The sequence below is a fragment of the Nyctereutes procyonoides genome, unplaced genomic scaffold (assembly GCF_905146905.1).
Source record: "Nyctereutes procyonoides isolate TBG_1078 unplaced genomic scaffold, NYPRO_anot_genome, whole genome shotgun sequence".
In the NCBI taxonomy this organism is placed as follows: Eukaryota; Metazoa; Chordata; class Mammalia; order Carnivora; family Canidae; genus Nyctereutes; species Nyctereutes procyonoides.
The window spans coordinates 17852983-17879361 of NW_026575136.1; the positions used below are offsets into that span (position 1 = coordinate 17852983).

The window sequence follows — 26379 nt, forward strand, 5'->3', positions numbered from 1 at the left end:
AGTTCAATTTTGAAGACAACAGATATTTTTTTTCAGTACCTTCTACAGCCTAACTTCTCAAAACTTATATGTTTTTTAACACAATTCTAACAGCCACAGAAGCAATAGACAAAGCAGAAGGAAGTGAAATAGGTAGTAGTGGAAGACAAATTAAAAATGTTAAAAAGTTACTGGTGATAATGTTTAGAAAAATTACTGATAATATTTTCTTGTTCTTTAATGAGAAGTCAACAAGTCCTGCAGCCAAAATGAATCACTTATCATCCCAAGCTTCCATCTATTGCTTTGTATCATGATGTCAACAACAGTTAAGAATATTCTATCATAATCCTAGAAACTTGGGGTGGAGAAACCTTTTAAGAATCTAGTTTATAAGTTTCACTGGTAACTTTCCATTTTCTTTCTTTACCTCTTCTCTATCAGAGTGTAGAAAAAAAAATGGTTCAACCTACACCATTTATATTTTCATAAAAGATGTGATTCTGTGTTTTCTCTTTACAGACCCAGGACTGCATAGGCAGCTATATTTTCTGCAAAGACCATCCAATGTAGTAGCCATTGAAGGAAAAGATGCCATCCTGGAGTGTTGCGTTTCTGGCTATCCTCCCCCGAGTTTTACCTGGTTACGGGGAGAGGAAGTCATCCAACTCAGGTATCACAGATTGAAGACTTTTGTGAAGTATATGTCACTCTTTCTCTAATTTGATATGGGTATCTAGTAATACTAGAGTTTTTTTATGATAATTGATTTCCCCCTACATTCTTTGACATTATGCAATATATGAAAGACATTTACCCAATGGGATTAAGAGATGGGAAACAGACTCAAAATCTATGAGACCAATTCGGAAAAGAAATTGAGAAAGCCAGTGTTGCTGTTGAAAAAGCCCTGTCCAAAAAATATTCATCAAAAATACACTGGAGGATCTCATCCTAAGGAAGTGGTATAGACAGTGAAATATTTATTAAGAAATTAAAATTTTCTGAATTGAAATATATTCCTTGTCATTATAGAGTCTGTGCAATTTTTTTTCAGTCCCAATTATATCTTTCACATTCCAGATGTAACAAATATTTGAGATAGGACAAAAGGAGAGCATGGCTAGCTTTGAATTATTAGGCGTTTGTTTTAAGACATAGTTAGAAAGTAAACTCTTAATAGAATGGAACACTTAGTCTGAAACATTTTGATTAAATGGATTTCACTTAAAAATTAATTTCATTGATTTGGAGGTCTCCCTTTCAACACGTTTATTTTCTATTACGAGATAGGTTCACCGACAATAACTTAAATCTTTAAATTTCATTTCCCATCTGTATTTATATAAGAACACTCTATGGTGTAGTGTCACAGTACTTCTGAGAATACTGAAGCACATGAGAAAGCTGGTTGCAGCACTAGCATGCCAAAACGTGTTCTCTGAATGCAACCAGACGTTGTCGGTATAGTATGAAATGTGGCTTTGTACAAAGGCCACTAGATCAGATGTCAGGATGCAAGACATTGACTTTCACTGTGGGGAATCATTTCTCTGGACCTCATGGTCCTCAAATCCAAAATGAGAGAATTGCAACCGGGTTATCTGTAAATTTCTTTTCAGTATTAAGCTTGGTTCCAAGTTTAATCTATTTAATTTCTTTGATCACTGCCCATAATCTTCCAGTGGGAGTGGTTTACCTCAAATGAATTTTTGATCAATAAATGTTGTGTTATCAAGGCCTCATAAAATAGTTTCTAATTCTAATGCTACCATTTGATCTTCCATAGAGTTTATTTGAACCTCTAAGTACCTTGCCTGGTATATAAATATGTATTTGTACATTTATCTACTCTCTAATTTTATATGTCTGTGCCTCACAGGTCCAAAAAGTATTCCTTATTGGGTGGAAGCAACTTGCTTATCTCCAATGTGACGGATGATGATAGTGGAACTTACACCTGTGTTGTTACATATAAAAATGAGAATATTAGTGCCTCTGCAGAGCTCACGGTCTTGGGTAAGTCAATGGCATGAGATTAATTTACCCTGTCCTTTTTCCAAAATACATCACCATGACACTCTAAATGCTTATCCCTGAATTGCTTCCTGGGTTTATTAATATGAAGTTGCAAACTCCCAGTATTCCATACGTGTCCTTGCTCTTCTTTGATTCATTGCGTAGGGGTTAAATGCAGTGTTTGAATACTTGCTCATTGACTAAAATCCAGACACATCACTCTTAAGGCTAATTATTCCAATGATACAACTGAAACCTATGAAAAATTATTATTTAACAAATGTGTTAAACAGCCAATGAATTAAATAACAAATGAGAGATTCCCAAATATTTTATCTGGGGAAAATAAATAAGGAATAAATGAGAGAAATTGCATAAACGGTATACACTTGAATGGAAAAGTCAGGTATCATTTGAGATGACAGATAGGGTTCCTGACACTAAGTTCAAATGTCTTGGTGAGATTGTTTTCTTAATATGGAAATACTGTATATGCCATGTTGAAGGTGAACCATTATAATCAAATACATCTAAGGAAAACTTGCATAGAAAGAATCTAATTTTAAAATTTTAAGGGGCTTGGATGGTACATATTATTCAGAAAGGCAGGGTCACTGTGTATCATTGCAAGTTCATAATTGTTGTATGTGGGAAGTACTCAAACACATCATTTATCTTTTACTCCAGATATTTTTTTTTCAGTCAGTTTCATTTGAATCATGTAATTTGGAGAAGGTGCTTTACCATTTGAATTGCTTTTTCCTATAACAGCAACTACAACAAAAAATGTTTCCCGGTCTTAGGATTTTTCCTTCTGGAATATATATATATATATATATATATATATATATATATATATATATATTTATATTTTTTTTTTTTACCTTGTAAAGAGTACAGGAAAAATCATAGTCTCTTTAAAAGTTATTCTACAGAAATGAAGAGGTATGGTGTGCTGATTATATCTGCTAACCTCTACCATAATATTACTATGCTATCCATTTTACTTGTTGGCTTTAAAGTTTATTCAGAAAATGCTTTAATATTCAGATAGGGCAATAATATATGTAATGGATGAGACAATGGAGTTGTTTGTTCTTTGATCAAACCATAAATATTAAGCTAAGAATAGGCAAAGGACTTTAATTTTTTTTTTTTTTTTTGGTTTTAGAGGTAGCATTATTCTAACTAAAATAGCTTGTCTTTAAAATGGCAGCAATTTAGTATACTCATTTTATATGGAAGTTGCTAGTGAAACAAAGAACTTTTACATTTGTTCTATCAAAGTACAGCAACACAGATTAGCTATACAGAAATCATGTTGTAATGTATAGTACTGATCATAAGGCAAATGCAATTATAGAATTACCTGGAATTTTTAGCGATCATAAGTAAACTTCTAATCGCAAATATATGAGGTCAAACTTCATATCAAATTAATTCATAATATTTGGACACATGATGCTTCATTGATATCTAAGCCAATTGTATATAAATTATGATTTCTGAGAATAAACAACAAAGAAATATAGGTACATGCATACATATATGCACACACTGACATTTGTAGCATCTTCTGTGCGTTCCCGTGCACATATGTATGTTCTCCAGTTCTTTATTGTTGAGCACTGCCTTGTTTCCAAGTTCTGTTAAACACACACACACACACACACACACACACACACACACACAACAATAGCACTGAAATGATTATTCCGTATCTTTGCTATTTATTTGCTTATATGCTAAGGAAAAGTATCACAGAATTGTTCATACTCACACCAGCAATGCAAGAATTGCCTATCTCCAAAAGAATACATTTCTCTCAGATTCCTTGGATGGCTCAGTAGGTTACACGTCTGCCTTCGGCTCAGGTCATGATCCCAGAATCTTGGGATCCAGCCCTGCCTTGGGCTCCCTGCTCAGTGGGGAGCCTGCAGCTCCCTCTGCCCCCCTCTCTCTCTCTCTTGGCCTCTCCACTCTGCTTGTGCTCTCTCCTTCTCTCTCTTTTATAATTGAATTTAAAAAGAATATATTCCTACCAATATTTGCCTGCCTAACAATTTTATAAAATGTAGTCTCTTTGTTCTAATTTGCATCCTTATTAAATTTGGGTTTCTTTTTCATGGTTTTACTGGACATTTGCATGTACTAGTTTGTGAGTTGGCCATCAATCTTTTTGACCTTTATACATTTATTAAAATATTCATCTTTATTTTATTGATTTGCAGGAACTCTTAATGTAGGAAGAATAGTAACTATGCTGTGTAGGCTCTGTCTGTATGCATTTTGATGTTTCTGTTTTTCATTTTTATTTTACATTTTCTATAAGGCATCAAGTATTTTTCTTTATGGATGCTGGCTTTGTTGCTGTTAGACTCACATTTTTATTCTAAACGCATCACTCTATTTCCAAAAATTTCATTGAAGATTACATGTTCAATGTGTAAATTAGAAGCAATATTAATTTAAAAAACTAGGTAGAGTTCTGTTTATATCTTGGGTCTTCTTTTAAAAAATTCTCTTGGGGGGATCCCTGGGTGTTTCAGTGGTTTGGCGCCTGCCTTCGGCCCAGGGCGTGATCCTGGAGTCCCAGGATCGAGTCCCGCATCGGGCTCCCTGCGTGGAGCCTGTCTCTCCCTCTGTCTCCCTCTGCCTCTCTCTGTCTCTGTATCTTTCATGAATAAATAAATAAAATCTTTAAAAAAAATTCTCTTGGTAACTGGGTATACATTTTAAAGATCTTCCACAGACCTAGTATGATCTATAACTATTATAGAAAGTATGATTTAATTCAGGAAATGATCATAATACTGTTTTAACTATTCTACTCAGGCTTTAAAATGAATGTTTATATATTAAAATCCTTTTTTTAAGATTTTATTTATTTATTCATGAGAGACACACAGAGAGAGGCAGAGACACAGGCAGAGGGAGAAGCAGGCTCCACGCAGGGAGCCCAATGCGGGACTTGATCCCGGGACTCCAAGATCATACCCTGGGCTGGAGGCAGGCACTGAACCCCTGAGCCACCCAGGGATCCCCCTGATGTAATAAAATCTTTGATATAGTATTTGGCTATTCTGTTATAGAGTTGAGCTCAACTTGCAGGGCTGAGTTTATATGGAAAATATAACATTACTTTTTTAAAATAAAAGATGCAAAGAGCTTCATTAGCAGTGTTATTCAAATAGGTTTCATTAGCTTTAAGAATTTTACCATAGTGTAAATTCTTCATAAGATAAAAATCCCACAAGAAATCCCAAGTTGTGCTTACAAGCTTTAATCATGCATTTTATCAGACTTTTGTTTTGCCTTTCAAGTCAATGGTCCTTTTTTGTACTTGAACTGGCTTTGAATGTGAACCTGCATGAACTAATGGACTTTTCAAGTATGATATCATTTTATATACAACAAGAGAAATTCTGTGGTCTTCCTCAAGAGTTTCTGAGTTAATAAACATTAAATATCGTTTAAAGCATTTACACTATAAAATGAATATTGAAAGTTCCATAATAATTAAACTTCTTTGGGAAATCCGTAATAGACAAAATTAAGGACAACTTGTCAAGGTATGTGAAATTTAAATTAGTAATAGATGTGTTCTTAATAATAGCCATTTATGTTGATGTTTCTGATCTATTAGAATATTCAATAATACAGTACTGGTGGATTATTTTGAGTACATGTATTACTCTAGGTTCTGGGAAAGCTACAAAAAGTTTGAAGTCTGGCTTCAATGGGCTTGTAATGTAATTACAAATTCAAAAATCAATTGCCCTAATCAATTTAGAGTAAGTTCCTTTTTTCCCCCTCCATTTTGCATGTTAACGTGGACTCTGTGAAGATATGAAGGGTTGATAGTCTCTCTCTCTCTCATAAAAGACAGAACCTAAAGAAGTGGTGGCAGAAGTGCTGAAAAGGAGGTTGCAGAGGGAGGTTTTCTGAATACTGTTGCCAGCTTATATGCTGTCTAAATCACCAGTGCTATGGTTATTTTTTTGAACTCTGTTTTATAAAAAAGAAGTAAAGAATGGTATTCTATCCATTATTACTTTCCAAATAACCAGCTTTTTGGCACAAGAATTATAATCACTATTAATAAACATTCAAGAGATTTGCAGTTACTGCCTTAGGTCTAGATTGATCTGATGTTTGAATCAATGCAGAAATGCATCCTTTATTTTATTTTATTTTATTTTATTTTAATTTTTAAAGATTTTATTTATTTTTCATGAGAGACACAGAAAGAGAAGTAGAGACACAGGCGGAGGGAGAAGCAGGCTCCCCGGGGGGAGACCATACAGGACTCCATCCCCAGACCAGAGGTCACACCCTGAGCTGAAGGCAGACACCCAACCATAGTGCCACCCAGGCATCCCAGAAATGCATACTTTAACAAAATATTTAATAAGCAAGGAATAGGGAAGGGGATATGATCTGATGTGACTGAAGAGTGTGGGGCCAATGAGAGTCTGGTAGGGGACTGGAAAAGTGGTACAGATCCTGAATGGTTTGCTAATGTGGTTAGATTTTTATCTTTTTTAAAAAATAAATTTATTTTTTATTGGTGTTCAATTTGCCAACATTTAGCATAACCCCCAGTGCTCATCCCATCAAGGGCCCCCCTCAGTGCCCGTCACCCAGTCACTCCCACCCCCCGCCCACCTCCCTTTCTACCACCCCTAGTTCGTTTCCCAGAGTTAGGAGTCTCTCATGTTCTGTCTCCCTCTCTATTTCCCACTCATTTTCTCTCCTTTCCCCTTTATTCCCTTTCACTATTTTTTTTATATCCCCCCAATGAATGAGACCATATAATGTTTGTCCTTCTCCGATTGACTTCTTAAGGGCAATGGAAAAACATGGGTTGGTTTTGGGGTTGTGGCTTATAGCTGTTTCATCTTGGCCAGTTATTTAACTCGCCAATCCTCAATCCCTTCACTTGTAAAGAATGATAATTACTTCCTCATAGGCATCCCAGAAATGCATACTGCTTGATGCTTGATGATTGCTTAGGTGTGAAATTTGGTAGAGAAGGCTTCCAGAATAGGAGGCATGGCTTTGGGTGCTGTGGGAAGTAAAGAAATATAAGATGTTCTTCTAGACCTCAGCAGAAGCCTAAAGCAGAGTTGTAAAAATTAAGCAAGAATGAAACAACAAAATGCTATAAATATTAAAACATCCTGTGTACCCTCTCCATACCCAGTTTTACTCACCTGTAACATGTACAAAACAACAACTGGTCCCCACATAATTCTCATGAGTCCTAGAAGAATTATATAATGATGTTCTAATAACACAGAGAAACAAAATTTGTCAGTAATCTCAAGAAAAACAGAAAAATATTAGGTTTGTGGCACAAGGATGGCGTCAAATTTGTAAAGCATTTTATATTTTTTAAGCTTCCTCCGGGTCCTTATAATCTGCTATCCATCTTTTGGCCCAGCTAGATTGTGAGAAAAAACAGATACCACATCTTTTCATCTTGGTCACTCAAAGCCTTGGCTTGTTCTCTGGCTCATCTGTGTTTTAAACGTAAAAAATACAGTTGTATGTGCATTGCATATAAATTATCTAGCTTTCTATCGAAATATTTTATAAGCTTTTTATGGAGACTTGTGTTTTTGTAGAACCTTGTTATGGACCGAATTGTTTCCCCCCAAATTCACATGTTGAAGCCTTAATCATCAATGTGACTATTTGGAGATAGGACCTTTAATTAAGGAGGTAATTAAAATTAAATGAAATCCTAAGAATGAGGCCCTAAGCTAATAGGAATGGCATCTTTTTAAGAAGAGGAAGAGGCATCAGAGCATTTTTCTCTCTCAGCACAAACACATAGAAAATGGAGTATGTAGGGACAGAGAGAAAGGCACCATCTCCAAGCCAAGGAGAGATGTCACACCAGAAATCAACCCTGCTGCCACCTTTATCTGAAACTTCAGACTCCAGAACTGTGAGAAAATGAGTTGATGGGGTCTAAGCCACCGAATCTGTGGTGATATTTTGTTAGAGCAGCTGGAGCAGATGAGTATTTCCACAGAAAGAGGAACTCTACTGTGTATTATACTGTTGAAAAGATGCTTGATTACTTTTATAGAGGCATAAGCCACAACAAAGAAGTATATTACCAACATTTCTTACATATTGTTGGTAATGACAATCTCAAATTTCCAAGAGTGTGAAAAAAATGTCGTTCTTATAAGAGCAATGAATCAAAAGCCATTTCTCTGTTTATGTACTAGGTTATATGTAGTTCCAAGATCTGAATGTCCCCTTGTTTATTTTTTTCTTTAACATCATCATCTTTTTATTTAGTAATTTATAAGTATGAGGTACTAACATTTTAGAGCCTATAATTTTAAATGATCTATCACAACTTTAATAATAAATATATCATTAACTGAAGAAAATCTTTTTGTTTTTTTTTAATTCAATTCTTAGATATGCTCTATGAATTCAATTTACTACAACAAGCATGCAGATGTTCACATTCCATCAACTCTCAGATGTGTCTAGTAATGGAAGGAAATATAATTAAAAACCGATATGGTTTTGTGTCCTTTTATTTTTTATATATGTTTTATTTTTTAATTATTTTTTCCTGAAACATACTTGATGTGTTGCTACTTTCTGAGCATGTATAACTGATCGAGTAGGGAACTGACCCATCCATGTGTTTGGAGAGTAACTGGCACATCCACCTCCATTAAGGTGTTTGGTTGCCTCCTTTATAAATTTGCCATTGGATCACCCATGTTGAGTTTTTGACTTAGGTTCTTAGCTATGAATGGAAAATAGTTATCATAAAATATGATAATAAAGATAATATTTAACACATCTATTATGATATATACTTCTTTGTTTGAATGGAGTTCTCCTAAACTTACTACATCGCTGCTTCTCCCCAAGTAGCAGTCCCTAATTTTCATGTCTATCTATAATTGGCCTTTATAAGCAGTAACCTCCTCACCCACACGCATTTAATGGTCATTACCTAAAAGCAATGCCTTGGGTAAGTTTATATTGATTATCTTTCACAGGGTAATTACCAAATGGATCATAATAAAATCAGTTAAGAGTTTTGTTTTTTTGTTTTTTGTTTTTTTTTTTATGTGGGGATATGATACCAAGTATATGATAAAAAATGCATAAGACGGAATTAAATTTTAAAAATCAAGATTGTCTATTTGCTGTTCCTTCCTATAACTGTGGTGATTTCTTATTATAATTACTTTTTCACCTGAAATCACAGCCTTTGTATGAGTATGCAGAAATTCTGTACCAAATGATGTTTAGGAGATTCTATTGAATGCACATATGTATCAGAAGAAGAAAGGTGGTATGTTCATGCTATTAGAGTAAAATAATTTGGTATGACAATTGCAGTTCTACTGTCTGTGTAAATGCTAGTTGAATTTGTGACAGGATTTATTTACTCATTACACAGATATTTATTTAAAGGCCTACTATGTTGATCTTGAGTCTCCTTTCTTCTTTCATTAGAGAAAACAATTTGAACAGTTTTTGTTTTTTTTTTTTTTTTTTTGCATTTATCTTGAGAAGGCTTTGGATCTGATTTTGTCCTCTTCTTTCTCAGAAAGATGAGGAAGGAAGTAGAGGCTCAAGAGGGAAAAGCAGAGGCTCTGCACTAATTCAGAGCATTAAAAAGGCAATCTAAGGCTATGATTTTAATTAGCCCTAACAGTCTCAGCAAGGTGAATTGACCATCTGTGGTTTAGAAGGAGGAGAACTGCTGACAGTTGTGGAAAGTTGCCCAAAAGGGCGTTCTATGCCAAAGTTGTCCTGAAGTACCAGAAGCACACATTATCCCAGAAGGAGTTTGACTGTTACAGGATTCAAACTAAATTATAGGAGAGGAGTGTTTTAATTAAAGTTAGCAAGAGCTAGCATCCGTTGTGCTTGCTAATTTTGAAAGGCTAGGGAGCAAAGCATGACATTTCTTCCTATGCTTTCTAAGGACTTTTATTTCTGACTTATTATTTAATATATCTAGATATGATCATTTTAGTGATTGTTTTACATGGTAGGGTGTGGACTTATCTTTAATATGACCTAGTATATTTGAAACCACCAGAGCATACTTGTATTCATACTCCTGAAATTTGGACCATAAGACCAAGGCTCCTTCCACCACTGTGGCAGTGTGCCTAAGGGCAAAAATCACCCACTTGAAAACATGTCTTTAAATGGCAGATTCTATTCAAGTAAAGCATTTGGAGTTCTAAATATACATTTGTTGATTTATTTATCACTTATTCAACCTCTGTGTATTGAAAATGCAATGAGTTTCTTGCCTAATGCTATAAAATAGCTTTGAGATACCATTCACTATAATTCACATACAGGTCAACTTCACATTTAAATTGTTACAATTGACTGGTTTCGGTGCAATCACAGATGTTTGCAAGCATATCTGACCACATTGAATTTTAGAGCACTTTCATCACCTCGAAAGAAACCTTGTGCCCTTTAACTATCATTCCCTCATCTTCTTATTCTCTCTTTTCCCTCTACCGTACAACAGCCCTGAGCAGCTACCTGTCTACTTTCTGTCTCTGTAGATTTCTCTATTATGGACACTTTACAAAAATGGAATCATAGAGTATGTTGTGTTTTGTGACTGGTTTCTTTAGCTCAGTATAATGTTTTCAGGGTTCATTCTTACTATACTTTATATCAGTAGTTCATTTCTTCTTATAGCCAGATCATATTCCATTGTAAAGATATGCCACATTTTATTTATTCATTAGTTGATGGGCATAGGATTGTCTCTACTTTTGTCTATTTTTTTAAAAAAAGAGTTTATTTATTTATTCATGAGAGACATGGAGAGAGAGAGGCAGAGACACAGGCAGAGAGATGCAGGCTTCATGCGGGGAGCCCGATGTGGGACTCGATCCCAGGACTCCATCTCGGGACTCCAGGATCATGCCCTGGGACGAAGGCAGGCGCTAAACCACCGAGCCACCCAGGAATCCCCCTATTTTTGTCTATTGTTAATAATTATCTATAAAAATTTTTTATGTATAAAAATTTATGCACAAGGTTTTGTGTGGACCTATGTTTTCAGTTATCTTGAGTATATACCTAGGAGTGGAACCACTGAATCATATGGTAACTCTATGTTCAATTATTTGAGGAATTAACAGATGTTGTCCAGAGAGACTATACCATTTTACATTCCTACCAGCAATGCTTGAGTATTTCTGTTTCTTTATATCGTCATTGATATTTGTTATTAGGTAATTTTTTTTTAATTCTAACTAGCCTCGTGGGTATGAAGTGGTATCTCATTGTGGGCCTGATTTGCATTTCCCTAATGACTAATGATGCTGAGATTCTTTTCATGGATTTATTCACCATTTGTATATCTTTTCCTAAAGAAATGTCTTTTCAGAGCCTTTGCCCATTTTAAATTGGGTTTTTTGTCTTTTTGTTATTGAGTTGTAATGGCTTTTTATGGGCATATGTGTGTGGGATGAGATATACCACTTTCATAGGAATAAGATAAGTGGAATGCACACAGAGGAAGTACTGAGGGCAATGTGAGGTCACTGGCTATCCAGGCAAAAACATTTGAGTTCCCAACGACTGATCTTTTATATGTGCTCTGTTGTTGTTTTAAACTGATGCTGTGTCACATAAGCACAGTGCTTTTTGATCATTGCATCTGACATTATGTGCACCCATGAGGCAGCCCCTCCTCCTTTCTTGTGCTTCCATAATTTCTTGCTAATTCCACGATTAACATTTAACATGTTGGTTAGGCAGTTTCTCAAGGGGGAGGGGTTTGTATCTTAGTCATATGTGTCTTGCATACTAGTTGGCATTAATTAAGCATTTAAGAAATGTGTAGGAAATGTCCGCTTTTTCCTCTCAGAATTGAATTTGGATTTAAATCCTGAATGTTGAATTTCAGTATGTGAAAAAAAAAAAGTCTCATTAAGTCCTTTTTGTGACCAAAAAAAAAAAAAAAAAATCTTTATAAACAATCCTCAGACTCCAAGTGTTCTTTCTCATTTTACCCATATTCTTGTTCAGAAAAGCTGTTGCTATGTATGCAATGGTAATAGGAATTGTGCTACTCTAAATAGCAATAGCAATATTCCTTGCAAAATACATTTTGGGTATAAGTTTGGTGTGAATAAAATGGACAAAGTTAAAGATGCAGGAACTGTACAATCAAGTGAGACATCTAGTAAAGATGAAGGCTAAACATTTTTGTTCGCCCGCATTCCCCAAGTTGTATGCATTTTACGGGTATTCCTAAAGAAAACGAAAAAACAAAACAAGACAAAATGAATAATCATCTGTCATTACCTGCATTTGGAAAGTTCTGGATGAAACAAAGTTAAATTAAACAGGTACATACTACATGACTTCTCAGAATCTCTGCTCATGTTTGGGAAATGCTATGTGCAATTAGAAAAGGTTCTAAGGTTGAAAACTTTTTTCCCTTTATATTTGGAGACTGAAAGAGAGCTTCAGGTGAAGAATTTCCTGCTATCAGCAGTAAAGCTCTACCACTTTGGCTTATATGTAATGGACACTTACTGTATACATTCCTATGGAATCTTCTTACCCAATTAAAAGTGGATTTTTACTACAATTGCAGGTGTACCTGTTTTTGTTGTTGTTGTTGTTGTTTTGTTTTGTTTTGTTTTGTTTTTGGTTCTTGCAGTTCAGAACCATTACACATTCTGTAAGAAGCAACACGATGCCACCTTAATCACAGCCCAGTGCTTCTCTCCTGCTAAGAAAAATAAATGCGATGTTTGTGAGTTTGCATCTACTGCTTCTTTAGAGGACCAGCAAAGAAAATAATTAGCCCAAGTGATTACATTATATAATTCAATTTTCCCTTGGTATATTCTTACTGACATTCAAAAAGTAGTTAGCGAATCCAACTGCCAAATGCTCAGTAATAACACTTTATCACCAATTTACAGTGCATGAAAACAAAAGAAATTTCAAATGAGCTAAGGGATTGAGAAGTGTGTGTGTGTGCGATTTTTAAAGGATGGTTAACCAGATAGATGTGGGGATTGTGCACGTAATACTGTTTCTCCTTGGGAATGATAATTCAGCTCGCAAAATACCTAGGGAATTAAGATGACACGGGGTCATTATGTAGATATATGTAGGAAGGGAAAGTCACAGCAGGGGCATTTTCCTTGTTTGGCTTTTAAAACAATAATAAAATAATAATAAGTGAAATTCTGGCCTCATAAGAAGATATCAGTGAGTGAGTTTTTCTCCTCACTACCTCTTCACTCTCTTCCATGTAAACAGAGGAATAAGTTAGTTCTCATTTTTTACTTCCACTGCAAACTGCTTGTTTTTCTTCTTTTTTGGCTGAACATTGTGCAGACAATTTATAGTACCTCCCCTAAAAGCAGAACCATTTGTGTGATTGTGACTCTCATCTTTCCTTCCATCCACACTTCCCCCTTCTACCTACCATCTTCTTCCCCTTTCTGCTCCTCCAGTCTGTTCTGATTTAGGCTTGAGGGTGCCACTGGGGAGTGGGTATGAACACATCACTCCATCTCTAACATGGTGCAATGGGCTGGTGATGTGTGGCCTGCAGAGTCATTACAGAGATTAGAATAAGCAAAATGGTGCATATTCACTGCAGCTCCAGGACAGTGCCTGGAACAGAGCAGACACTTGGTAAATGGCATTGTCATCATTACTACTATTAACAGGTGTCTGCACATTAACATGCGTTCTCCTTGATTACTCAAACTCTGGAAGTCTCGTTCAGATCTTGTGTTGTAAATTGCGCGGTTCTTGCCGTCTCCTGCTGTTTCAGAGAAGCTCAAAGAGAAAGAAACTGGGATAAAGAAACATACTAGAGGTAGTGCTGAGAACCATGGAATGGAAGCCAGGCAGTACAAGTTATCATAACATACAGGACTGCTGAACCCAAGCTGTGGAAGTGGGAATTCGAGTGATATTAGTGAGAGAAGATGAGTGAATTTTGCTGGCTTGGGTGGGCTATACTCAAGTGATTTGGGTGTGAATCAGGGTCTGGTATATAGGAACTATTAAATAAATATTAGCTAGTATTATTTAAAAAAATAATTTTAGCTAAGAATATTGCAAGCTTTCTGGAGGGAGCTCAAGAAGTGTACCACCATTATTTACACATTACCAAAGACTATGAAAAATGCCAACTTTGTAAGTTATTAGGAAAATCACCCAGAAAATAAGTATTCACAATTAAATTAGCTTTGGATAAGAAGGAATATTTATCATTCACATATACAATGCATACTAAACCTGTTAAAATAAGCAAAGAAAGTTTGATTTAATGAATATAGCCTCAGTGTTGCAATATTTCAAACCCAGGCATTATCTTTGAGCCCTCTTTTCCTTATACCTTGCATTAAATCTGTGACAGTTGAACCTCCAGAATGTATGTATGTATGTATGTATGTATGTATGTATGTATGTATTTATTTATTTATTTATTTATTTCCAGAATGTATTTCTGGAAAATAATTTACCCAGTCCTCCCCATCCTGACTTCCCTCACCCCAAATCCAGCTACTCTCACCTGCTACTTAGATCAGACCTAGAACCTCCTGTCTCTTTTCCAATGTAGCCTCCCTGCAACCCATTCTTACCCAGAATGATCTTGTTAACACGCTAGTCAGAATGTAGGATGCCCCTTCTTAGAAATTAAAACCCTCAAAGTCTTTTTGTTTTTCTTAGACCAAACTAAAACCTGAACACATTTAACAACCTCTGTGGGCTTCAGCTTGTGTTTACTTCTTTTCTAATTTAAGCACATTCTATTTCTCTTTATTGGGTTCCATGGATGCAGTCTGCTGCCTTTTCATTGGATAAATCAAACAATTTCCAGTCTCAAATCATTTGTTTGGGCAGTTCCCCATGTCTGGGATTCTCTTCCTCCAGCCCTTCATGTGGCTGCTCCTCACTTAGACCGAATTATGAATCCCACCTTTCTATGGCCTTTGCCATGTCCATTCTGATTAAATCAGCCTCTCCCAGTTACTCTGCTCTCTTTTTTCTTTTTTCTTTTTTTTTTTCCTGATAGTACTTATTGTAACCTGTTATTATCTGTGTCTGTCTCCACCAGGGCAGGATGCTTATCTGTTTTGCTCACTATTATGTTCCCCCCAAACTAATCAGTCAGTCTGTTGAATTAATGATATGCTGCCCTTATCACTGCATTGATGGCCTTATAACCCACATTTATTGGGCACCCAGGATGTGCCAGGAATTATGCAAAGTGCTGTGTTTTCCCATTATTTATAGTTTCAGAAATCTATAAGGGAGGTACTATTTTTATCTCCACCTTGAAGATGAGGAAATTGAGGCTTACTGTCATTGTCGGCATCATCATCATCACCATTGTCGTTTCAGGAACGGAATTAGAATTGGCATTGTTTACCTTCCTCATACAGATGTCAGAGGAAGGAATAGAGTCCTTAGATGTAGGAAAGCCCATCAAGAGAACCCAGAGGAGCTGGCTGGGTGGGTGGATCATAAAGTGAAGCCTCTGGCAAACAAAAAACTAATGGAAATCATGGAAGTTGTGTGATTCTGAAAGTGTGGTCTCCAGGCCCACCTGCAGGATTGGCATCATTTGTGAGTCTGTTAGAAATGCAGATTTGTTGGCCTTGCCCTGGCCTAGTGAATCAGAATCTCTAGGGTTGGAGCCAGGAAGCTATAGCTTGATAACGCTTCCAGGTGATTCTCAACCGCTGCTCTTGGAGAAGGAAGCTGACCTGGCAGTTAGCAAAGGAAGCAAGAGTAAGGCAAAGCATTCTTTTTTTTTTTTTTTTTAAGATTTTATTTCCTTATTCATGAGAGATACACAGAGAGGCAGAGACACAGGCAGAAGGAGAAGCAGGCTCCATGCAGGGAGCCTGACGTGGGACTCGACCCCGGGTCTCCAGGATCATGCCCTGGGCCTAAGGCAGGCGCTAACCCACTGAGCCACCCGGGCTGCCCAAGGCAAAGCATTCTATTTAAAAACCAAACCAAACAAACAAAAGTAGGTTGAGCAGGCCACTTTCAAAGACACAGACCTGTTATTAAAATTGCAATATGAAGGAAGAGCTTAGTCATAAGGAAGAATTGTCAAGCTAGGGAACAGGAGGGGAAGCCCAGGTGGGAATTGGTAGCATCCAGGTGAACATGATCTTCTCATCTGTAGCACTTGCTCAGGTTCTTAAAACTGCCCTCCGGTATACAGGACTAGTATCAAGAGTTTGAGGTTGGACTGAGCCAAAAGTGGAGTAAAACTTTATCCACCATATCTGCAGTTATAGCAACTGGAAGAATGTGCGCCTGAGGAGGAAGGTAGGCTGTGCGCCTGTACTGAGACAGATCTGGAAGTTTGCAGAAAGGGTTCAAAACTCGTGAGATGGATGGGCCCTGCAAGAACATTTCTAATGCTGTGTCAATAGGCCAGATGATAGTGGGTGAATTTCAGGTGTGGAAGGTACAAGGTAAGGTATTTGGGGAAGTATAATCCAAACTATGTTGACAAAAGAGATCACCCTCTCCCTATTACTTGTGTTTAGAAAAAAAAAAAAAGTATCTGAATCTCTATGTCAACTATTTCTTGAAGACTGTCCAGTGTAGGCCATTCTTAAGGTCAACCAAATGCCAGAGGTAACCATGATAAAATTGAAAAGACCGTATTATGTAATTTTGCTAAGTCTTTGGACAGAAATAATAATGTTTTTATACTTGGAGTAGAGTTTATAGTTTGATTCTGTGCATTCCATTAAGGCCATAAAACAGTTAGAACAGCCTGAAAGGTTAATGGAAATGATCAAAGGATTGAAATAATAAGACCGGATGAGAAATTTTCAGTTCAGAAAAATGATGGGTAACAAGAGACACAATCAGATTCATGTCCATGAAGGATATTAGTAAGTGGAGCAGGGACATGTTCAACAAATTCAAGAATATTATGTTTAAGAGAACTCTCTTGAAGCTTGAAGGTAATTTTAGGACAAAAAAAAAAAGTACAGGATTTCTTTATGTATCTAGTGGGCAAATGTATTAGTATTAATTCCCCACAATAGCTTTCACAAACTGGAAGGATAATAAGGAACACAAATTAATATTTATAGATGAGATTCAAAACGGTTTATAAGAAGGAAGCATCTAGATTATTTTAGATATTTCTTTAATATTTAAAAAAGACATTAACCATCCTCATGAAACACAAAATCCAGGAATAAATGACCACTGCAGTATTAGAGTTTTAAAATATGCTTTAACATATAGGTATACATGTACATATGCATACACACTCATGCACACATACATGTGAACATGTGTATACATTTATATTTGCTTTCTTTTAAAGTAATATCTGTTTTGTCATTGTAAAAGACACATATATGCATTAATCACAGGTACATTTGAAACAATAGAGTAGTAGGGGCACCTGGTGACTCAATCAGTTAAGCCTCTGCCTCTGGCTTAGGTCATGATCCCAGGGTCGTGGGATGGAGCCTGCATTGGGCTCCCTGCTTGGTGGGGAGCCTGCTCCTCCCTCTCCCTCTGCTCCTCCCCCTGCTCATGCTCACTGTCTCTCTCTCTCTCTCAAATAAATAAAATCTTTAAAAAAACATAAAGTAGCAGACAAAAAAAAATCACATTACTTTATTATCCAAAGGTAGCTACTATTAATATTCTAGTGTTCTAATGCTCTACATAGGTTTATACTGTTTGTTCTGATTTTCACAATTTTTTACTGACTGTAGGATTTTGCCACTATGCAGATATGAAAACACTAATATCCTGTGAAATTAAGTTTACCGGTACATAGGAGTTTTGCTTTATGCGCACAAGGAGTTTTAAATACGAACTTTTTTTGGTTTCCTTTTTAAATTCAGTTTTACTATTCAAGTTTATTACAGTCTTGAAACTACGTAGTCTTCTAATTCTACATTATGTCTATTAATACTCCATTTCATTTCTAATGTCTTTTATATGTCTTAATCCTATCCTGTTTGGTATGTAGAGCTCTTTTAAGTGTGTCTTTTAATGTCATGTGGGTGTCTCCTGTGTTTGTTCCTATCTACTCAGTTTGAAATATTTTGCCTTTTCCAAGGAGGGTTTCACTTATTCATATTTATTTTCACACGCAATTTAAATTATTCTCATGAGATATTTGGAACAAATACAGTCTAAATTTGAATATTGGCACTGTTTGCTGACTATATTACGAAATTTTATGAAGACTTAGATGGTAGATTTAAAACATAGTAGAATTCCTGGCACAGAGTAAGCATTCAAATTAATATTGCTCTTGTGATTATCCCCTCTGTCTTATTTTATACTTCTGACTTTCATTTTAATACCATCTTGGTGGATTGTTTTGTTTTGTTTTGTTTTGCTTATATCTTCTACTGTGTAGATTTTTTAAATTTGATTTATCTTTTGTAGTAATTCACAGGATAGAAATGCTGTTGTACATTTTATAGGCAACCGACTAAATTGATAAAAATACTCATATAAATTGATACTTCCAAAATCTGAATGTTTGGCAGGGAATAAAAATGCCACCATTTCTGCTGCCTATCTCCTTAGGATCTCAATGATGTGACTATTTTGGTGCCATATAAATTTTATTTATCTAGAATTGTTGGGGACTTTTGCCTTTGATTTTTCATCCTATCTGCTATGATAATTATGCATACTTAATTATGTCCATGTAGGCACTGTGATTGTTCGCTAATAGACATACAAGGTAACGTATGGATGCAAAATCTGGTATTTAATGACACACTTGGAAACGGCAGGTAGAATTTCGTTATACAAATAATAACAATGACTGTGATTGCTGTTTGTATCATTATGATCTTCTTTTTCGAGAGGAGGAGGGGTGAAGGGTGAAGGAGAGAAAGAACCTTTAGCAGACTCCATGCCCAGTGCGGAGCCTGACATGGGGCTCGATTTCTCGACCCTGAGATCATGACCTGAGCTGAAACCAAGAGCCAGATACTTGACCATCTGAGCCACCCAGGCACCCTCATTATGAGCTTTTAATTGATGTGTGAAGGTAATTTTTGTGTCACTTACACAGGACCCATATATATTTGCAGTTAAAATGTCAAGTCTTTGAGAGAAGAATGAATGTTTCTCATTTATTCTTTTTTTTTTTTTTTTAACATTCAGAGAAACAGGAGACTTCCTCTATGTTGTTACTGGTAATTTTTTTTTTTTTGGAAGACTATGTTGTTATGGTTAGAGAATATTAAAGTTTGACAGCAAGCCTGGGCTTAAAAACCTTATTCTGGTGAATACCATTTTCCATCTCACTTTATACAAGGAAGGGGGACATTGATGGCAGCAGGGGTGCTTCCTTGGTAATGTGGATTATTGAAAAAAAAACATATTTGCCTTCTCAAGATGAGAGTAATATTGTGGAAGCCTGAGAAAGGACTTAAGCGGGTCAGAAAGGTCTGTGGAATTGTCCGTACTTGATGATAACTGATGCCTTGATGTCCTGAGTTCTGTTAAGTCCAAACATTAAAGACAGAATCACTAAGGATCAGAACCCTCAATGGTGGTTCTGCATCCCGTACTGTGTGATTGCTGCAAATAAAGGGCAAAGCCTAGAGGCACAATCATTGTCTGAAAATAAGAAGAGGAGACTTAGGTTTTTCTGCAAGTGTTTTATAAGTAAGAAACATGGAATGCATGGATAAATCATAGGTGAAGGAGTGGAAATTAGGAAATCTACTTAATAAAAGGCAGAAGGAAGGAAGAAGAGAGGGAGGGAAGGAAGGAAGGAAGGAAGGAAGGAAGGAAGGAAGGAAGGAAGGAGAGAGGGAAGGAAGGAAGGAGGGAGGGGAGGGAGAAAGGGAGGAAAGGAAGGAAGAAGGAAGGAGGGAGGAAGGGATTAAGGAGGGAGGGAGGAAGGAAAGGAGAGAGGAAGGAAGGGAGGAAAAGAGGGTAGGAGGGAGAGAGGAAAGAGGAGGGAGGAAGGGGAAAAGGAGAAATGGAGGGAGGAAAGGAGGAAGAAAAGATGGGAGGAAGGAAGGGGAAAAGGCCAATAGCCAGTGGTGATTAAAATGTGATTTCTGGACCAGCAATGGCAGCGTCACCTGGGAATATGTTACAAATTCAAAATCTTGTTCTCCAGCCCAAACCTACTGAAAAAGAAACTGTAGAGGAAGGAGCCCACCAATCTGTGTTCCCATGGGTGACTCTGATCCAGGAGAACCACCAGGCCACAGACTAGATCAAAGGCCATTTCACATGTGGGTCCGCAACCCCATTTCCTACGGAGCCATAGAAGGCAGCCTTGTGCTACAGCATCATGTGCTATTCATGAGGACAACGTAAAGAATCCAGGGTTTTGCTTTACTTGTCTGTTTACTTTAGTCTAGTCTGTTTAAGAAGGCAGATAAATTATGTAGTAGATCTTAGATAGCTTCTCATCATCTTCCTTGGGGGCACTTGAAGTTGTAACCTCCAGCTATCAAAAACATTTGCATTCCTAGAATACCAAATTTCTCTGCAATGCTAGATAAATATCATGTTACCATATTGTGGTGTATTATTTATAAATGAAGAACACTTACACAGTCCTGCTAAATTTGACATTTAGTCTCCCAGCCCCCAAGCCACCTTCCACTGTTGGTGCTATTGTTTGTAAATAGGAATTTAGATTTTGACAAAAAAAAAAAAATTACCTTTCTAAGATTTATATGAATAATACCAAAGCTAGATGATTCTTATATAAAGGTACATGTGTTATATTTTAAAAATACATTTTCCTCTCTCACCCAAATTTAATAGTGAAAATATACGAGCATAATCTACCTTCCTCCAAAAAATATTATGAATTGTTATTATTCCTGGACTGAAACATGCATAGTTGTTAAAGGAAACATGCTATCTGGCATATTGGAGAGGGAGAGCCTCTGAAATTACAGGTAATTGAAAGTGCATTTATATGACTTTAGATGTTTTCATTATGTCTATTACAACTTTTTTGTTATTAAGAGATGAAAACTGATGAAAGAAACACATCCTTTAGTGGCTTTGACCAAATTAAAAAAAGAAAAAAGAGAGAGAGAGAGATAGGAAAGGAAAACAGCACCCATTCCTCCCAGTTGCACCACTGTTGCCAGGGAGCGCTGGCTTGGAGAGCTGAGCTGGAGGCAGGATCTCAGCCCACCGGCCCCTGTGCCAGGCCCACTGTGCCCTGTGCAAGCCGGCTGTCTCCCAACTTCCCACCCATTGGTCAGCCTCAAACTGGTAGTACAAGGTTTAAATGTGACCCATGGTCTGAGTATGTGCTTCTTTGGGGACTTTTTGCCCATGCAGTAGACAAAAATAGCTTAAATTAATGTCCACTATTTTTAAATTACACGTTTTTTTTTTTAAATAGAATAATCTAGATTCCTCTTGAAAGCTAGAAGACAGGGTAACACTGAGTTTCCATTTTTGCCTATAATAATTAGCTGTTGCTGAGGAGCTTCTCTCTATATAGGTAATGTGTGCCCTGAAATGCCATAATCTCCATCTGAACTCCTTTATTTCTGTGGCCTAGGTGAGCATCTGGGCTTATTTCCATAATATAATCAGCTCTTCCATTAAATATTTTCTCTCTGGTAGGTTTGATAACATACTTAACTCTGTGCCTGCTGTACCAAACGCAGGTTTGCTTTCAGCACTACTCATTCAGTCTTTCTCATACTTGACAGTAAACTTCTGAACAGCAAAGACCAGCATTTTAATCCATCTCTGAAATTCCAGAGCCTATCACATCATAATTATATAATGAACGTTTGTAAATAAATGAAATGGGTTATTATTTATAAAAAAGTATGAGAGGTAGAGAAGCCTATTTCCTACTCTTCCCTCTCTACTATTCGGAGTTGTGCAATAATGCCATGTAAACCTACCTGCAAACCTCACTGGTTTGAAACAACAGTAGTAATTTCATAAGATCATGGGTCTGTAGGTGGTGGCAACTCATCTAGCCTGCAGGATTCAAACTGTACAGCCTGCAGGATTCAAACTGCACATTGGGTTCAAGTTTGTTCCACATCTTCTGGGCTCAGGTATCAGAGGCTGTATCAGAGGCTGTAGCTACTTAAGACATTCCCTATTCATGATGACACCAGAAATCAAGAAGGAAAACCCAGTCCGGCAAACAATTTCAAGCCCTGTTTACATCCTGTTTGCTAACATTCATGTTGGCCAAAGCAATTCACATGGCCAACCCCAAAGTCCAGGGGTGCAAAGTACTTTCTACTCAGGTAAAAAATAGCAGGAAGGTTGACATGGGATGTGAACAATTGCAGCCAATAATTCAACCCAGGGACAAAATTAAAATCAGGCAAGGGAGGCACTTGCTTTGGCTATAAAATTTAAGGGGAAACCAAAAAAAAAAAACAAAAAACAAAAACAAAAAAAAACCTTAGCAATCAAGGCAAATAATACTTTAATATTATATCTTAAGGAATCAAAATTAATGCAAAAATCTATGATAAAATAGCAAAATATTAGAGAAAAACAGTATCTGATCACATATTTGCATGTGTCACCTCAGTTCCCTTGTCTTCATCTGGGTCCCGTTAGGTCTTATTTCCACCATTGATCCCATCAAAAACACTCTCCTTGGCAGTTGTCCGACTATTGCTTGTATGTTGACTCTATGGAATGATATGAATATTTGTAATGAAATATGTTAGTAATTCAAGTCTCCAGGAGACAGACAGGTTAATAGATACAAAATTTAACCCCAGCAAAAGAGAATTTAGGGCAAGCAAGCTTTTAACCTAAAGCATCTTTAATTTCAAAGAAAAGAAAACAACATATTCCACCGGAAACGTTTTATATCAGTTTGGTAGAAAAGTGTGCATTGCTATTAAGTAATACAAAGCACCTGCACCTGCAAGTTTATATAAGTCAACTCCTTATTTTGTCCAAATCTTGCATTTGGTTGTCTAAGCAAGAGCACCTTGGCATGAGACTGAAGGATGATATAAGTAACTGAAAATCGTCCATAGTTGGAGGTGAGGCGAGTTGTAGGAGAGCGAGGGCAGCAAGAATTTTCTGGTTCCCTTAAGGATTTTTCACTACATTTTCCAGCATGTAACTGATCTCATTACGTGGAAGTATAGCCATAGATATTTGTCCCTCAGGTGAGGGAGGCAAATAAAAAAAAGCAATCATACCCGAGTCTTCAAAGGGCTCAGTTGTGGACTACATTTTATGGAAGGGGCCATCCCATGCCATGCTGTCAGAGATGACAGTGATGCTACATCTGGTTCCCTGGGTCCCATGAAGGGACTGTGTCCAGTTCAGGAAGACATTGTGGACGAAGTCACTGCTCAAGAATCTGTAACGGATCCCTACTGCATTTCAAGTAGAGAACGTCGTGGTGAAGGTTGTAAGAAGATACCTGGAACATATTTAGAAGGGACTGATAAAAGCGACCTATAAGATAAGGGTCAAACCACCAAACTCTTGCAAGGAGAAAAGCATCTAACCATTTTCATTATTTTAAAAATTCTCTTTAAATGATTTTATTTACTCAAGAGAGACACAGACAGAGAGAGAGAGGCAGAGACACAGGCAGAGAGAGAAGCAGGCTCCCCATGGGGAGCCTGATGCAGAACTTGATCCCGGGACCTGGGGGTCATGCCCTGAGCCAGAGGCAGATGCTCAACCACTGAGCCCCCCAAGCATCCCTAACCGTTTTCTTTTTAATTTTAATAAGAATTCAGGAGCAAACACAAAAGTCTCTATCTCTAGGTATTCTAGCTAAATTAAGTAAAATAATATTAGTAGCATGAAAGTCTTCAAAAGAAGGAGAGTAAAGTTCTAAGAGACAATTATGATTATGATTATGATTATGATTGCTTCAGGATACAGAAAGTATTGCTAGTGTGCTGTTATGTGCTGTTATGACTGTTCCGTTTTAGTGTACAGGGACTTCATAAGGACTCCCTAGAAATCGTTCCTGATCTATATCTTTGGCCAAAACCATTATATTTAATGAAGTCTTAGGTTAGTTTCTTACCCCTCATTCTTCTGGGGTGTGTGTGTGTGTGTGTGTGTGTGTGTAGGATTGTGAGCAAGTGGGACATGGAGTGACTTGGGAGAGGTACTTCTGCAATTGTAACTGCTATTGAATAAGAGCTATCATTTATCAAGCACCTTCTGTATACCAGACAGCGTGCTGTGCATTTCACATAAATTTATACTTCTCTTCACTACAACTCAGTAAAGTATGCCTCGTTCTCCTTATTTTACAAATTAGAAAGCTGGGATTGAGAAAAGATTAGATGGCTTGCCGACACAGCTAACAGATGTTCAAGTCAGGATGCAAATCCAGGGTCTTTCCTCTCCCCATTGTGAGCCCCGCCCCGCCCCAGCTGGGGCAGGGCTGCCAGCTGCTGCTGCTTGCAGCCTTGTGAGTCTGTCCAGCTGCTCAGCAACTTCCCTTTTGGCAGAAAACTAACAAAGTATGTTCATCGAGGGACGACTTACACGAGACACCTCTGCTTCCTAGAAGCAGATCTTGTCTCCTCTCATGCTCACACATAGGAGGCATTATCTCTGTCCCCCTTTTATAGGTATGAAAACTAAGGTTGTCAGAGCTTAAGTCAGTCACCCAGGGCACACGGCCAGGAAACGGCTGAGTCGAGTGTCACGTCCACACCAGTATAAGTCCACCTTTGATGTTAAGCTCTGAACCATGCAAAGCAGCCTCACATCACGCCCCGCCTCTGCTGTCATAGAGGGGAAAACCACTGAGCTCATTAAGAGTCATGGATATCAGGTTCCCATCCCAGGTGTGGCTCTTGTCCAGTCTCGTTGGTTCATCCATAGAACTATGATGGACAGCCCCTGCCTTGTCCTTGTGTAGGTCCCCTCTTTACCAAGACCTGAGCCAGCAATTGCAAGGGGCCCATTCGAACTGCAGGCTGCTGCGCAGACATGGCTAGCGGCCTGAGAGGCTGGGATGGCTGTGACTGGCATGTGTTGCATCTCACATGAGCCTGGAAGACTCCTTGACACGGAAGCTTTCAGGTCCTGGACAGAAAGCAAATGAGCACAAGTTGTTTTGGTAAGAGACAAGTCAAGGACATTTTTTGGAAATGAGCAAAGGTGCCTCTTTCCTGCTCTTCTTAGGGGCAGAACCAGCCCAAAAGGTAATAATTAAGAAGGTTCTGAGGAAGAACAAACAGCATATTCAGGAAACCATTCCTCATTAATATGTTTCCTGTTACAGGATTTACTTCATTTTTTCCAGTTTCCTCCCAAATCCATTGTTCCTTAGAGCAAAAAGCCAGCAAGTAATACCAGGGGCTTCTGGTCTCCAAAGATCATCCAGAGGCCTAAGGCCCAAGTTCAGATGGTTCTTTCCTTCTGCTTTCCGGGACGCGGGGGGGCTTTCGGCACAGTCCCGGCCCAAGACTTACTGACCTCTCTCTGCAGGGCAGTTGATGGCAATGGATGTGTTAAGGAGGCAAGAGTCTAAGATTCTAACATCTTGGTAGTAATAGATTTTGCCTTCCTTATTCCAAAACACTTAATGTTTTGAACACTTCATTTAATGATTTCAGAGCTCTGATAAACATATGCAGGTACATCTGGCTTGCTCTTTTCAAACTCCCTCTCCTCCTGTCTCCTGAGTCTCAATTTGGATTTATTTCCATCATGGAAATAAGAACGAGAAGTCCAAAGCCCTACCAGTCATAGGTAGGGACATTTCATCCATTTGATCCATATTTCTTGAGAACCTACTTGCATAGATACCTTGCTCAGTTCCGGGGGTTGGGGTGGGGGCACAATTTGCTGGTGTCTCTCCTCAAAAGGCTTAAATTTTCTATGTCACCCTTGGAGGCTGTTTGGAGGCTAATACTGTTATCTTCACATCAATCTTCACAATATTATTCTATCTTCCCCATCAATTATTCCACGTTTCTCACTTCATCCATTCTATCCCATCGAGTTATCCCCTTAATTATACAGAATTTAAGGGCAGTTTCAGAGAAACCTGAGTTTCCTACTTTCTTTGTATTATATTTTATTATTCTTTTTTTTACTGTGGTCAAAACATTTAATGTGAGATCTACCATTTTCACAAATTTTTAAGTGTACAATCTTTTTGCCCACGGGTATAATGTTAGACAGCGTATCTCTAGCAATTACTCATCTTGCTTAACTGAAACTTTACACCCATTGATTATTAACTCCCCATTTCCATCTCCTCCCAGCCCCTGCCAAACACTGTTCCACCCTTTCATTTTATGAATTTAATTATTTTAGATGCCTCGGGTAAGTGGAATCATGCAGTATTTGTGCATTTCGGTGGCTGACTTATTTTAC

At 37.5% G+C, this 26379-nt stretch overlaps 1 protein-coding gene across 1 annotated transcript in view; it reads left to right on the plus strand.

Moving 5' to 3' along the window:
• The window catches only part of LOC129495456 (netrin receptor DCC-like), a 735527-nt gene that overhangs the window by 170650 nt on the left and 538498 nt on the right, over positions 1-26379 (plus strand). The window contains exons 5-6 of the mRNA XM_055302992.1: positions 502-652; positions 1862-1998. Coding sequence (XP_055158967.1) covers positions 502-652; positions 1862-1998 — 288 coding nt within the window. The remainder of the gene's footprint in view (positions 1-501; positions 653-1861; positions 1999-26379) is intronic.